This window comes from Corvus cornix, chromosome 1, assembly GCF_000738735.6.
Source record: "Corvus cornix cornix isolate S_Up_H32 chromosome 1, ASM73873v5, whole genome shotgun sequence".
NCBI lineage: Eukaryota > Metazoa > Chordata > Aves > Passeriformes > Corvidae > Corvus > Corvus cornix.
The window spans coordinates 49263861-49279443 of NC_046332.1; the positions used below are offsets into that span (position 1 = coordinate 49263861).

General features: G+C 35.6%; 1 protein-coding gene across 4 annotated transcripts in view; it reads left to right on the forward strand.

Annotated features, from left to right (window-relative positions):
* Positions 1 to 15583, forward strand: part of PDS5B (PDS5 cohesin associated factor B) — a 101826-nt gene that overhangs the window by 42106 nt on the left and 44137 nt on the right. For all 4 annotated transcript variants that reach the window (XM_039566301.1, XM_039566292.1, XM_039566306.1 and 1 more), the window contains exons 9-14: positions 4648 to 4763; positions 6472 to 6566; positions 8864 to 9009; positions 9892 to 10043; positions 11746 to 11859; positions 13387 to 13468. In XM_039566301.1, coding sequence (XP_039422235.1) covers positions 4648 to 4763; positions 6472 to 6566; positions 8864 to 9009; positions 9892 to 10043; positions 11746 to 11859; positions 13387 to 13468 — 705 coding nt within the window. The remainder of the gene's footprint in view (positions 1 to 4647; positions 4764 to 6471; positions 6567 to 8863; positions 9010 to 9891; positions 10044 to 11745; positions 11860 to 13386; positions 13469 to 15583) is intronic.

A 15583-nucleotide genomic window follows, 5' to 3' on the forward strand; every position in this document is an offset into this window, starting at 1 on the left:
TTATTCCAATGGCTGATTGACCTCATGGTGAAAAACTTTCCTCTTGTGTCCAGTGTTGAAGAAAAGCTGTGATTGTCTGAACAACTGAGTTGTGGAGATGTGCCAGAATGATCTCATTTTGCATGCATTGAACACACGGAATGGGTCATTTTATCTGTGCTTTACAAAGACAAATTGAATAATTTTCTCTGTGTTCTTGAAAATGTACATTTCTGTTTAGTTGGCTTCAAAAGCAGTAAGTGATAACAAATTTTGGCCAGGTGAAGTACACTTGTGGTAGACTTACCTGAGCAAGACATCAAGTGTTCTGGCTCACTTGAAAGCTGAGGTGCAGGCTTGGTTTCAGGTGTAAAATTGGCAAGTTCTGCATGAAATTGAATGGATTCCTCCTGGTATCAGCAGTGTTAACTCTAGTTGCATATTCTGTACATGAAACAGAATTTCTGTGTAATGCCTTATTTCTTTGCTTCTAAACATTTAGCCTCGAGAAAGAGGCTCGAGGGAGACCCTATCACTGTACAACAACCTGAAAGGAGGATGTAGGAAATGGGGGGGGTCAGTCTCTTCTCCCAGGTAATAAGTGACTAGACCAGAGAAAATGACCTCGAGTTGCACCTGGGGAAGCTTAGATTTGATATTAGTCAAAAATTCTTCACTTAAAGAGTTGTCAGGAATTGGAACAGGCTTCTTAGGAAGTGGTGGAATCACCATCTCTGGAAGTTTGGAGAAGGCAAGTGGATGTAATAGTTTCTTTGTAAACATGGTGGTGCTTGATTAATGGTTGGGCTCAAGAATCTTAAAGATTTTATTTTTCCAACCTTTACGACTCTGTGATCCTATGGTTTTGTGGCATGTTTTGAAAATGAAGTGATGATGATTTTCCCCTAACCACCAAGTAAGCTTCACTGAGCCATCTCCACTGCCTTCCAGTTGACTGGGCTGCCTTGTTCCCAGTCTCTGTGGCTGATGGGTGTTTGAGGATGTAAACAAACATCTTTGAGTTTGTGACTCGTTACCTGAGGGGATCCAAATCTCTTGCTCTCCATCTGCATGACATTTTTTGCACTCTTTCTGTCAGGAAGCCTCCTGGTTTATCTTCATGGGTTTAGGGTTGTAGACTGTCTCTCTGAGTGGGGGTAAAATCCACAGGCTTTCCCATCAGAGACCAAATAAGTTTTTGACCATGTGTAGAGGGGTTAAAAGACTCTTAGTATGAAACTTGTGAGAGAGTTTAGGTGCCTCAGTAATACTGTTGAACCTACTTACTATTTGGGATGTAAACGATGTGGCCACCTAGTGTTCAAGCACCTTGCCATTTTGGTACAACAGTGAAGACACAGGTAAAGGCTTTCTCCCTGTGCCACTCCCCCTTCTCCCCCCAAGTAAGGCAGAAGTTTGAAAGGTGACACAGGCTCAGCAACAAAAGGTCAGGGAAAGGAGGAGGAAAGGATTATGTTTGTGTTCATGCTGTTTGTCTTCCCAAGTGTGCACTTTGCGAGTGGAGACCCTGCTTTCCAGCAGGTGCCGGGACATCTCCCTGCCGATGGCAGGTAGTGAATGAAATCCTCTTTTTTGCTCTGCTTGCCTACACAGCTTTTTCTTTACCTATTAAACTCTTGTTATCTTGATCTGTGGGCCTTTTAACTTTCCTTCTCTTCTCTTCCCTTCCCTTGCTCTCTGTGTTGGAGAGGAGAGTGAGAGAGGGCCTGGGTGAGTGTTTGGCTTTTGGCTGGGGTCAACCTGCCACACCTCTGTAGATTTATGTAAAGAAAAAGCTCCTGTGTTCTCAGGTGGCAGAACTCTGTTGTTAAGCTCTGTGAGAGCTATGTGAAATCATGGTTGCTTCTTACTAGTAATTTGGTTTTTTGCCTGATTTTGCAAAGGAGCCTGGGGAATTAACAGGAGAATGAGCACTGATATTCATTTAACTTAACCTGTTCTGTGAGGGTCAGTAATTTGTGCCTGATCTTGGCATTTTAAGGTGCCGAGTTTAGAGATCCAGTACTGAAGCATTATGGGTTCAGGAAGGAACTAACTATTATTGTATAGGTCAGCTTGTAGAAGAAACTGCAGAAAAGGAAATTTTTTCAAATTTCATATTTGAATTTTAGAAATTTCTGTTACAGACAGCAAATAACATTTTAATGTTCAGGAGAATGGAAGGCTCATCAATAGACTGTTTTGGAAATAATTGTCATGGGATTTGGGCTTTTATCTTACTGTCTTACTAAACCAAGAGGATGTAATGAATAAAATCAATAAAAGGTTGACTTCTTGTTTTGGAGCTGCCTTTCTTCCTGGATATGGGAATTAAAATTTTCAAAAGTTTTGGGTTATGTGTCCACTTCTTATTCCCAAATGTCCACAGATCCTGAGTGCTGCCTATTCTTTTGGACTCAGCAGTGGTAACAACCTGACTGGCTTCAGCTGCTGTAACTGCCAGACTCAAATGTCTAGGCCAAGGAGCAGCTTTGGCTGTGTGCTGGGGGCATGTATGGGGAACTGAAAATATCCATGTTCAGTGTCAATTTGTATTAACAAGTCATGATAGAGCACTATTAAGAGTGCTGAATTTCCCTGAGAGGTGAAGGGTGTGACTCTTCAAGTACACAATGTCTCATAGAATGGAGAAAGATAAAGATTTTTTCAGAGTTTGAGACCCCTTTTTTTTCACCCTCGGAAAAAAGAGTGGAGACTAAAGTAGAATAAAGGAGAGAGACTGTAGCAGCAGTGCATTCATTCAATAAGAAGTACAGGTTTATTTTTGTTACCCTTAGGAGTGTATATAACCATGTTTCAAGGAAGGCAACATCAGGGCACAAAATTTAGAAAGGACCAAATGATTATACGCCAAGGCCCATAATCACAAATATTTGTTGTTTTTACGACAGGACTAGTAGGTTCTCTTATATTTGGATTAGTGGCTGATACAGCAAAAGCTTCTTCTGCAACTAATTCATTAAGGATATTTTAGGGTTTTGTTGTTTTGTGGGTTTGTTTTCTTTTGTTTGGTTGTCTTTTTCCCCTCTATATTTCTGGCTTATAATTAAGTAGTTGAATGTTTAGTGTGCTCCCAGCTCTTCCACCCAGCTCCTTCCTTCTACCTTCTGGAGTGTCTTGCTCTGAGTTTGTGTTGGTTATCTAAAACAATTCAGAGATGCTTAATATTTTTAATGTTTTGTTTGTTTAAGCAGGAGTGGATAGGACATGAATCATGGAGGTTGGACTAATGTAGGCAAAAAAAAAAAAATTAGAAGTTCTTAACCATGGCCCACAGAATAAGAATTTGTAGTATAATGGGCTGAAACTCATTAAGAAAAAACAATATCATTTATTGCAGATTAAGAGGAGGTGGTTGTAGAATGCTTTCAGTAATGTCAATTTGAATGTTAATTGGAAAAAATAGTCAAATGCAAAAAAAATTAATGATTTGCTGTTAATGCTTCAAATACTTAAGTGTATTCAAGAGAATGAGTCTTTTGTAATGTTATATATCACTGTTAGAAATTAATTCAGCCTTATTTTTCTTGCTCTGTTACTTTAATGATTTTACAAATGCTTTTACTGTTCTTAGGATTCTGAATTAAAAAGACTTGCTGGCAAACATTTCAGCCCTTTTATGGTATTGAGTCAGGAGAAATAGTTTGTCTCAAACTGTGGTGTTGTATAAAAGAACTCTGACAGCTATTGTGCTCTTATTTCTTGTTCACGTTCAAAAGGTGATGCTGAACTTATAAGAATTCAAAGATGCTAGAAAAAAGCAGTACTTTGCGCAGTTCTTATCTTTTACCAGAAAGCAACCTGGTAATAATAAGGGATTAATAATATCTAATTAATATAAATTAATTTTAGCTACTCCCTTGTCAAGGAATTCTTGCAACCGATTGGGTTTTCTCCCTTTTCTTTAATAAGCAAAGGAAAAAAATTGGTGAACATAAGTACATGCTAATATGGTAGCATACATTTCCGAAGTATGTATGAAGGTTCACATACTGTGTGTTGTATTAAAGAATGTAATGCAAAACAGTGATAAAACAAGGCCTTCTCCAGTACATTTTCACTATCATTGTTAGGGCTAATATTAAATATAAATGGAAGACTATCTGTTGTATCTCAGCAGTTTTGAATACAGGACCACATCCTGTGGAACTCAGATCTTGGGTACTTAATCTGATGTTCTCTAGAAACTTGTATCCTGGAAACTGTTATTTTTAACTAAATATTTTTAATTAAGCAATTAAGCCCTGTTCTATAGAACTGTAAACCTTTATGTGCAGAAAAGCATAGACTGACTTTTGTAAGTTTTGTGTTGTGTCTGAATTTGTACAGACACATATCAGATTTCCTAACAATCAGTAACCTTTAAGTAAGTGTTAAAAATAGATATTTTTCACCAGGCTTTGGTCACAACATTTTTTGTCTCTACCTTGTTTTTTGTTTTCTCTGTCTTTATTTTGTTTTCTCAAAAAAATAGTGAAGGGTTTTTGTCTTGAGATAGACATTTGTATACACGAGAAGTCTACTGATCTGTATTGTGATATTTCTAGAAATATGTAAGTGTATCAGTGGAAAAACTGCACAAAACAGAACTCTGTTTTTTGGGGTAGTTTTCCTTTTAAATTTTAAAATAATCTGTTCATTTTCCAGAGCAATGACAATGAAGAACGTCTGCAGGTTGTAAAACTTCTAGCAAAAATGTTTGGGGCGAAGGATTCGGAGTTGGCATCTCAAAACAAACCACTTTGGCAGTGCTACCTGGGGAGGTATATTCTGGTTTAGTTCCCTGTCTAGGGAGGAAAAACGTTTAGTGAAGTCAAATTCAGCTGGTTTGGTTTTTTTTTTTTTAAAGTGACACAGCTAAGCGTGAATTCCTTCCTGCTGCTTTATCTGAAATCTGACAGATCATGTGAAAGCAATTTAAAATGTATCTTCCACATCTGTCATTCTGCAGAATGAACATTTACGAATCATCTCCTTAAAGTTCATTTTTTTCAACTAGCTTTATTGCCATTGTCAAGAAAAACGAATACTTTATTGTAATTTCTTCACAAGTCAAACTGTTTGATGATGGATAATTCTAAAATGGCATCAAATGACATTTTCAGTATCAGGTGATATTAGAACTGCTTTTGAGGCTTTTATGTACAGTCTTTGTGTATGAGTTTCAATTTTTTTTATGGTAGGAGTACCTTAAAAGTATATAGTATTCACAATACTGCAAACATACTTTTGTTTTTGAAATATTCTGCCAGTTTGAGATAGAAAATATAGCTGAAGCTTGTAGTCAGGAGAAACTTAAATTAGGCTACTATGAAGAAAATATTTTTGATTTGAGTAAAAGAGGATAAATTCTTGAATTTATTACAAATGCCATAGTTTATAATGTAGCATTATCATATCAAATATCATATCAAAATCAGCAATATCATATCAAAATCAGAGTCCTCAAGGAAATGCTACTTTTAAGAGTGCAAGAAACTTAGTTGAAGCAAGGTATTTTGCTTGAAAGTATATAACTATTTAAAACACGGAATGTCATCAAAAAATACCACATCTAATTGGGCACAGAGGAGAAGGCTTCATTGTCTTACAATGTGATTATGTGCAGTTTATTTACAATAACTGTTTTCAACTGGTTATGAATCACATTTATGCATTTACTACTTCTGAAGATTTTCACTAAGTTATAATAGCTGTATTATCGAAGGAGGCATTCTTAAAAATCTCTTGACCTGGCTTTTACTAAAACAGTTATTCCTTAAAATCTATTTTTTTTGATAAATAAGCATTTTGACAGCAACGGTCTTCTAAAATTACATTTTTAATTTATTTCAAACCAAGTGTTTTGAGGATAGCTTGAAAATGCATTTAATTTTGAAAGTGTTGTCTGTAAATAATTAAATCAACAGTTTTGTTATAAAATTACTTACATGAAAATTAACAATGAGAAAATACTAGTTTTCAAACATCTAATTTAATTCAGTCTTTCAAAAGGAAATCTTATTCTGTGATCCATCTCAAAAGAAATGTGTAGTAGACTAGATGTGCATGTTTGTTATCTGTCATACAGTATAATGAGGGAATGAATGTCACAGTAATAAAATTTTGAGTTTCTGATACATGGTTCATGGTTAATTATGGGTAACATTACAGAAAAGGAATTAAAATGTATCACACATCTTTCTAATAAATAGTTTTTTTTGTCTGTCTGGGAGTTTTTAAGGTGTACCTGGAGAAGGTATTTCTTTTCATGTTCAGAACATGAATTAATAAATGAGTATGAGAATTTTTTCTTGAGCTAAAGACAGTCTACTTAATACTGTGAAATTAGAGATGCTGTATGCACGTAACCATACATGGGAAGCATAAAAAATACTTTCAGAAGTATTTGATATTGTGTAGAAGTGAACATATTGCTTTGATGGAAGTGGAATTTTTGTTGTTGTAATGTATTTTCTTGTTTGTAACTAGGTTTAATGATATCCACGTACCTATTCGCCTTGAGTGTGTCAAATTTGCGAGTCACTGCCTTATGAACCATCCTGACCTGGCAAAGGACTTAACAGGTATCAGTTTTATTATAACATTAAAATACCACTTAAAGTCTCCTGGAGAAGTCAAGAAGGCCAGTTGTAATCCTAAGTAATGCTGTCGGATGTTGTGGAGGACCTAACTGATGTTGGAGTTCTAAGCCAAAGTCCCTGCCTTCAGTGTTGCTTCTCAGGCTGAGGGGATTGTACACTAAGAATGCCTTAACCAGAGATCTCTCTCTCTCCCTCTCATACCGTAGTTACATTCCCAACTCCTGCTGAAATTAAGCACCATGGGATCAGGTAAAGCAGTCTGGCTAACCTGATGGTCCTGGCATTTATTAATTAGGGTGCAGAGGGGAGACTTAAGTTCCACAAAGCTGGAATGTTTAAGTCTTATACAGCCACTGTCTAAAACATGAAAACAGTCTTCATAGCTGTGACCACAGCTTCACAATTCCACCTCCTTCAGATCAAACACAGCCTGTAATTCAAGACCTCTGTAGGAAGTAGGCAACTGGCATCAATGGAAGCATTTAGTATTTGCTGCTCCTCGTGTCATAATAAAAAAAAAAGTGTAATTAATGAGAATTGGTTGATTTGCTCTGGAGACTGTATCTTCCCCTGGTCAATCAACTACTTGTAGTTTTTTTGAGGCAATATCCTTGTCTAGTTGGTCTAAGGAGGGAGTTTAAAGGACTGTAAAGTGCATGGGATTGCTCTCCTGCTTGCTGAGCATTTGTCAAATTGGCCACAAATAGAGACAAGCTGGAGTCATCCTGTAGTTGCAGTGTTATCCAGAGATTAGCTCAGTTGGCTGGCGCATGGAACACCGTGGTTGTAGGTTTGATCCCCATATGGGCCATTCACTTAAGGGTTGGACTTGATGATCCTTGTGGGTCCCTTCCAACTCAGAATATTCTGTGATTCTGTATTGTTAAGTCAGCCTAAAAAACCCAAAAGGTTCTGGGTCCTTCCTTAATGGAATGGTAAAAATATTTTCCCTTTTGATTATCAGAATTATATTTTCAATATTTCTTTTTCTTTTTTTCACACTGCAGAAAGACTTTGTGCCCCCTCTAATGGTATCCTCTGGGAAATGTAATTTTGCTTGCCCCTCCTCTCTCTCCCCACAGTGCTTATCAAAGTCAAATTGTTGAAAAATTTCTCTGGCTCACTGGTATTGGACATCAGAATTGTTTTGTGCAATGGCAGTATTTTTGATTTTTTTTTAGTTTATATTCCTGTGAAACAATAGGTTTTTTTAAAAAGGCTTATTTGGATTTAAAATTTCATAACCTCCATAACTGCAAAGTATTATTTTGGAGTGTGTTCTTTTGACACTTGGGCTGATTACCATTAATGCCAGTGTTTCAGATGAGACTTGAAAATTCTCACTGGTCATTGAACAGTGATAAGAGAACAGTAACCTCTGGTTATTTCGTCCAGAGTAAAGTGTGAATTTACAAAGTTTCCTGAAGTCCTCAGTGTTGCACTGATATATGCAGTGTACTGCAATCTTAACTTCTGTGTGCCTGTTCCTACCCTTTTGTGCTTTTAAAATAACCTCAAATGCAGCTAAAAAGATAAATGAGCTTTGCCATTTTATTTGCCAGCTTTCTAAAATGACAATAGGTAGCTAACAAATTTGACGCCTAAAAGCAGAAGTTTTAGTGTTGATAGTGTAAGATTAGTGGTATTAGCAAATAAGTAGCAGTGTGCCAAAATAATCTAGAAAAATTGTTTTAAGTTGGATAAACTAGGATGTGTCTAAGTAAGCTTTATAGTTGGAAGTATCTCTTGATTTGTCCCTGCTCACAATGCTTATGTGGCTTATACTGTCAAGTATTCCTAGAGCAGGTGAACTAGATTCCTTGTGGATAATAAGGAAATTGTGAGTGGCAGTGCAACTAATGTGCTCTAGGAGCCAAAAGGGATAGAATCTGCAGGAAGAGAGTAGCCTCTAGCCTGACGTAAGAGCTTAAAATATATATAATGTAGTTAGCAAGTTCTCAAGCAGTGTCTTATTCTGCTCTACAGATCCAGTCCTGCTTGGCTATAATAGTTGCAAATGTATACATAGTGTAACTACTATAAGAAAGAATTAAAAAAAAAAAAGTAACCACATAATTCTTATTTCAATGATGCCAGTAATATAAGTATTTGGTATTCCAAGCAAATACAAAGTTTTACTGACATTCCCGTTAGTCTTGGAGCATACTGTTTGTTTCTTGATGCTGATGTTTCAAACAGAAGAAAATAATTTTTCCGTTTCTGTCTAGTGAGGAAAGTAGCTAAAGTTGTGTACTTACACTTACTCATTTTTCCCTCAGAATATCTGAAAGTAAGGTCACATGATCCTGAAGAGGCCATACGGCATGATGTTATAGTATCCATAGTTACTGCTGCTAAAAAAGATCTTTTGCTTGTCAATGATCACCTGCTTAATTTCGTCAGAGAAAGGACACTGGACAAGCGGGTAAGACATAATTAGCATTAATAAGGGCTGTGTGTTACACTTCTAAACTGTACTAGTCAGCTTTCTTAAAATCAGCACTTCTAAAAAATGCTATACTGATTTTAAAATTACAAATGAAAACCAATCTATTTAGTGAGGTAGTTTCTTCCCATGACTATAATGCTACATTTTTCATTGTGCTGTGTTTTATTTAAGGTGATATGATTTAAATAATTAAATTGGCTGCAGCACAACAATGTTGTTCCAGTTGTCCAGTTCTAGTTAAACTTCTAAGTCAAAGAGGACCCTTGTAAAAAATTCTAGCATTTTTCTTAAAAAATTTTTCAAGCAGGTTTCAGAATGTACTATATTTAATTGTAGATTACCTGCTTTTAATTAGATCATTGAAAGACTGCAAATCAGTGTAATAGCTTTCAAATTTGAATAGTCTTGAATGTTAGTTTAGCTCTATTGCATTATTTGGTAAAATTTATTAGGTTTCCTGTCTCTTTTAAAGCATAGTAAACCAGTTTGTTGATGGCAAACTTCTAAAATTAACGCCTACTGTGTTTTTTTTTATTTGGTGACATGCTTTTCCTTGTTGCAGCCATAACACAATCGCAGATACAGAGTGTGAGAAAGGATGTTGGCTAAATCTGTAATAATTCTAAATGCAAGAGGTATACTTAAATGGTAGTTACTGGTGTTGAAAGGTTTAGTGTAACAGATATGATGCAACATATGTCCTAATGAGAAACTGTTGCACTTAGGACTCAATTTAACTTTTTTGCCAATTAAATTATGTTATTTTGATGTTGAATATGAAATACTTACCAAATTCTGCAGTGTTTTCAAACTTTGAGTTTTGAACTGCTAAACTGGCTGCTATTTCTTTTTCTCAAGTGGAGAGTGAGGAAGGAAGCTATGATGGGACTTGCACAGATATACAAGAAATATTCACTGCAATCAGAAGCAGGAAAAGAAGCTGCAAAACAGATATCATGGATCAAAGATAAGCTTCTGCACATATATTATCAAAACAGTATTGATGACCGGTAAGCTAGTTGTAAAAGCTGGGTGATTCAGAGGCTAAGTGTTGTAACTTGTTAGAAAGATTTGTTTTTCCTTTGTGCTTCAGTGCTGATGAGAAGGAGGAATCTTGATAATCCTGTACATTTTGATTCAGTGCATAATCTTAAATATAGCTGTAGCCAAATGTTGTCCTGTGTTGTTTTCTTCTACTTTATTTATTTCTTATTTTAAGGCCCAGAGTGGTTCCAAAGGGTGAGATACATTGGAATATTTCAAAAGTTTTGGCTGTACTTTGCCACTGCTTCTGTAAAGGGGATTTTTGTTTAAATTTCAGTAACTTGTTGATTTTTATGTTAAAATTTAGTAAGTGAATTTGCTTAAATGATGTTGATTTAGATTTGTGTGTTGTTTCTGTATGTTTTAAAGATAGGACGTGTAGTGATAATGGGCAAGCCATCTTACTCTGCAGAGAATTAGATTTCTGTAGTACAGTAGTTGTGAATTAGAACTGTGTCCTGGATTTGTGGTGAAAGCAGTGCCTCTGTCATACTTTGTAGCCTTGTATATGGTTGTTGGTATTGAAAAATAGATGGTTGCACATGGGGAACTAGTTTGGGGACAAGTCTGCCTTGACTAATCAAGGTCATCATGTTGGCTTTGGAAATGAGCCTTCACAGCATGTTGAGATATAAATGGCGTTGCAAACCTGTACAAGTCTTTTCAAAAATTCAAAACCTCAAAAAGTTTTCGTCAAAACAAGTAGTTATTTCATGGTACCCTGGAAGTGGACTGTCTGGGTCTTTAGATCCAGTGTTACCCACTGATGTTTTTCTTAAACTTTTTAAACTAGCTGGGTTTGGGTTTTGATCACCTGCTCCAACTGTGCACAAAGAATTTTTTTTTTGTCTTCCAGCATAAACATACATGATTTTTTTTTACCTATTTGCTCCATTCTTTAATACTGATCACAGTACAACATATCCTTGATTTCCCTTTTTTTTTTTTTTTTTTGGTTTGGTTTGGTTTTGGTTTTTTTTCCCCTCAATCTTTTCTAAGTAACTGTCAGGCCCAAACCTCTCTCTTCTCCTGTTTCCAAATAAGGAGCTTCATGTTACACAGAAGCTTTTAATAATTCCCTTGGGAATATACCTGCATTTTTATTGAGGAAGCAAAAACATGGGTTAGACTCCGCCCGTGGGGAAGGGGCCAGGGAAGGGTGGAAGGAAGTCAGCTCCTTCTAATTAGTATCTGAATTCTCCTTCTGGGCTTCATGACATTGTGTGATATAATCAACATGATACCTCTTTTTTTATAAGTATTATTATTAGTAGTATTATTTTAAGCCAATTAGTTTGGGTCAGTTCATGAATTTACCCCAATACTGACTCGTAGTGAAATTAAATGATAACATTTTATTGGGTTGATAATTAATATCTTTCTCCAAAATTGTTTGGTTTCTTCTAGATTAATACATCTGATTTTGATAATGTTATCTGTTAAATCTCCTACTGCCAGCATTAGCATTGCATTTTCTATAATGACCAATTTCTGTTTAATTTATGTTGAGTTATGTCAATTAACTTGACCTTTAGGTTTCTGAATATCCCCATCTTTTTATACAACAACTGATGTCTAGATAGGTCTGAGAATTTTTGAATTGATGTTTCAACAATTCCAGGCCATATTCCTCCTGCACAGTTTAAGTTTCTTAATCCTGTCTTTCAGGTTGCTTGTTGAACGCATTTTTGCTCAGTACATGGTCCCTCATAACCTGGAAACAAATGAACGAATGAAGTGTTTGTATTATCTTTATGCAACACTGGATTCAAATGCTGTGAAGTATGTACTGCTTTTTACTACTTGCAAAATAATTTTTAATACAAATATTATTGTAAATTAGTACTGAATTGTTATGAGTAGCCTAAGTCAGTGGACAGAAATAGTTTATAAACTATTAGAAAACAGAACTAGAAATAGCATCTATTTTTCAAGTGAGATTTTGAAAAAACCATTAACTCGTAGGGTGTTTTCTAACAAAATGCAGTACATTTCAACCATACACAGCTAAAAAATGTAGTGTCAAAGATCTGGAAAGAAGCTTGAGTGCACGTCAGTCTTTTTATGTCTACGAAGAGATAACATAGATATGCTAGATCAGCCGTAAATATTATCTGACAACTTCTCAATTAATATACTACTTGTTGCAGCAGCCAAGATGACTTAAGAATGAGAAGAAATTACTTGTTTGTCTTTCCTCCTTCAGTATGCATTTTAATTATTATTAGATTAGGTGCCTTCTCCACCTTAAAATAGGTACGTGCATGTGAATTTGACTAATAACAGTTAAACTGCTGTGATGTTCACAAATGGATTCATTTTAGATAGTTTTACTTTGTTTTTCATGTAGTAGTACTGAGTCACTTGAAAATCAAATATAGGGGTTTTCTTTCCCTTGAAAGAGACTAGAAAAGGCTTTATATGAGAAAGAATGCCTTAAAAGATCCCAAAGCCTTCCAGTACTGCAAAAACTGATATTTAAATCCCCTGAATTTCTTGTATTGCCTGTCCAAAGATATAAAAACTTTAATAAACTAAAATTATGAATAGTATATTAAAAATAAAACGTTACTGTTCTAGTGATCTTTAGTGTAGACTAAATGAAAGTGCAGAATGGATGCTTTTCAGTACTTGTTATTTCAGGCAACAAGTAACTTCTGAATTCTCTAGTTTTTGTATGCAGCGGTACTCATTTTAAAGACGTAGACTTGTTCAGTTATTTATATAGATTGATTTTTTAACTTGTGGATTCTGTAAGTTTTTTAAATGCAGCTGTGACCTTTATTTATATGACTTACTGTTCCTGGAAAGTGTGCTAATTTTCTATTTTGTTGAGCATCTTTCATGCATGTCTTATAAACTTAATCATGTCCGCTTCTCGCAATTTATTCATTTAGTAGCTGCTTCCTGTCTGCAAGAAAAACATTGTTTTGGTGATAAAAATCTTAAACATCTGCTTTAACCTACTTCTTGGAATGTTTTTGGAAGAGTGATTTCAGGCTTGTACAAATGAGTTCTTAATGGAGCAGAGATTAGTTACTTCCTCCTTCTTTGAAAGGCAGTATACATGAGCATCTGAAATGAAACTTGCTTCAAAATCTCACTTTATTCCAGTCTAATATGACCAAGTAAATTTTCCATATTATCCTACTAGGAAACATTTAGCCTTTGCTCACACAGCAGTGAAAGTTCAGATGATAAGTACATTTCTGAGTCTGAAATTGAAAAGACTGTAAAGACTCATTTTGGACAGTTGTGTTCATTGAGTAGATAATTTTGACAGTTCTTTTAATTGTCTTCTATTTTTAGAGCATTGAATGAAATGTGGAAATGTCAAAATCTGCTACGACATCAAGTAAAGGATTTGGTTGACCTAATAAAACAACCCAAAGTGAGTTCAACTTATCTTTATTCCTCAAGTTTTTGTTAATGTACTCCTTTTTAATTCCATTTGTTTGGCTATCTCAAGCTTATTTTTAATAGCAGACTGAAAATGTTGTGAAAGTTAACTGATACTCCATTAGACCATATTTGCTGTAGGAAATGTGTATACATTTTGTTTGTGAAATCGAAGAGGAAAAGGGGTATTACAGAAATTTCTTAAATGTTTTGCCAGTCATTTAATACTAAAATATTTTCTGTGCAAGTTTGTGTTAAGTCTTGCCAGGACTGTTCTGGCTCTTGAAATGGTAAAACCAGCATATTATTTTTGACTGCCAAATCAAGTAATTTAGAAAAAGTACCTATATACTCCTAACTTGTTATTTTGTGTGATTAGTAATTTTGAAGAAATTGGAATACTTTTGTCCCAACAGGTTACTTGTTTCTCTTCCCTCTCAGAAATTTCTTAAAGATTGTATTGGAGATACTAGACACGATTTAATTTTCTTGTTTTTGCTCAGAAGGGAAAAATGAAAATTTATTGACAATTTAGGATATTCTCATGAAGTGAATTTCAATTTGTTTTAGTTACATCTACGTTCATACTCATGTTTGGGGTAGGGAAGTTATAAGACTCAATTCTTGATGTGGTTTGGAATATAATTAGAACTCGGCTTTAATGCTAGAAGTTTGATCTGGTGCTTTTTTAACAGAAATAATATAGAGTAGAAAGTGTTGCCACACTCAAATTCCAATGTGTCTGTGGGTGTGAATTTTATTTTTGATCTGTGTATATAGTGGTACCAAGGTAAATTTAATGATTATCCATTTGCTGGAATTACCTGAACCAGGAAGAGTGGGTAGCTGTGTGGTTGGATTATCTAATGGATCTGCTTAGAAATGCTAGTCTTGCCAACAGAGAGAGACTGCACTGAAATTAATAATTTTCACTTAGTGCACTTGAAACATGGTGTAATGTATTAAATTCCAAGTGCAGTAAATGCTAGTACAGCAGTACTTCACTGTATTTTGGTGACTGTACTGAAATGCTTTTCATGTACTGTTTAATGTTCTTTGGTGTAGGCTAAATACATTTATGCATTTAATACCTGAGTTAGTTCCTTGGTATTTTCTGCTTTCAAATTGAAAGTGAAATTTCAACTTTTCCTTTTGTTTTCAGAGAGTCGTTAAAAGTTCTTTCTCAGTTGTAAAATACCAAATATGATATGGAATTTAACATGAAGGCTTTGATGCCAACATAAGCATTGCATTCAAGAGAGTGCATGCTTTTGACATGTTTGCATTTGTCCATCTGGATTTTATCCTGTTTTTTGCTCTTAAACATTTGAATGTTCTCTTGAATAACAAGACTACATGGGAGAATTTAGAGGGCTTGTGATAGTCTGAGGTGCCATTGCAGGCAGCAAAACAGTTTTGAGTTGGGGAATTGAATTTAATTTAGTATGTCAATTTACACAAAGTTTTACTTATTTATTCTGGTATTGAGAAATAAAAGCAAACAAATGAACACTTTAAAAAACAGTGTTCAGCTTTCCTGTCAGACTCTTCTCTTCCCTGCTCTGCAGTCTCCAGGCTGTTCCCCATGCTCTGTCCCTTCGATGAGGCGATGGCAGCACAGGGGATGTGGGTCAGGGCGTAGTGGTTCTCTTCCTTCTGCTGCTTCTTGTTTCTTACCCAGTGCTTCAGCAGGAGTTTCTCCACTGGTCACAGCCCCTTTAGAGTCATATTTTCTCCAGTCTCTCCCCTCTTATCTCTATCTCCTGCTTTCTCAGAAATACTGTAGGCTCCTCTGGTTGAAGTTCTGATGTGTGGTGGGTTGGTTTGTTTGTTGCGGACCTGGCTGGAAGTGACTTTGACCGGCACGGGGCAGTCCTGACCTCTTCATACAGAGGTCACCCAGTGGCCTTCGTTACCCCAAAACTTGTTCATTATTCCTCGTGCAGATGCTTTGCTATTTTTACTATAACTTTTTGGTTTTGTGGTGATCTTGTATGGTTTTTTTGGGGGTGTCTTCAGTTGATAGTTAATACAATTAAATCATTGTGGTTGTGATAAGACTGCATTTTCATAACCATAGACTGGAGGGGCATACAGTCCAAGTGGT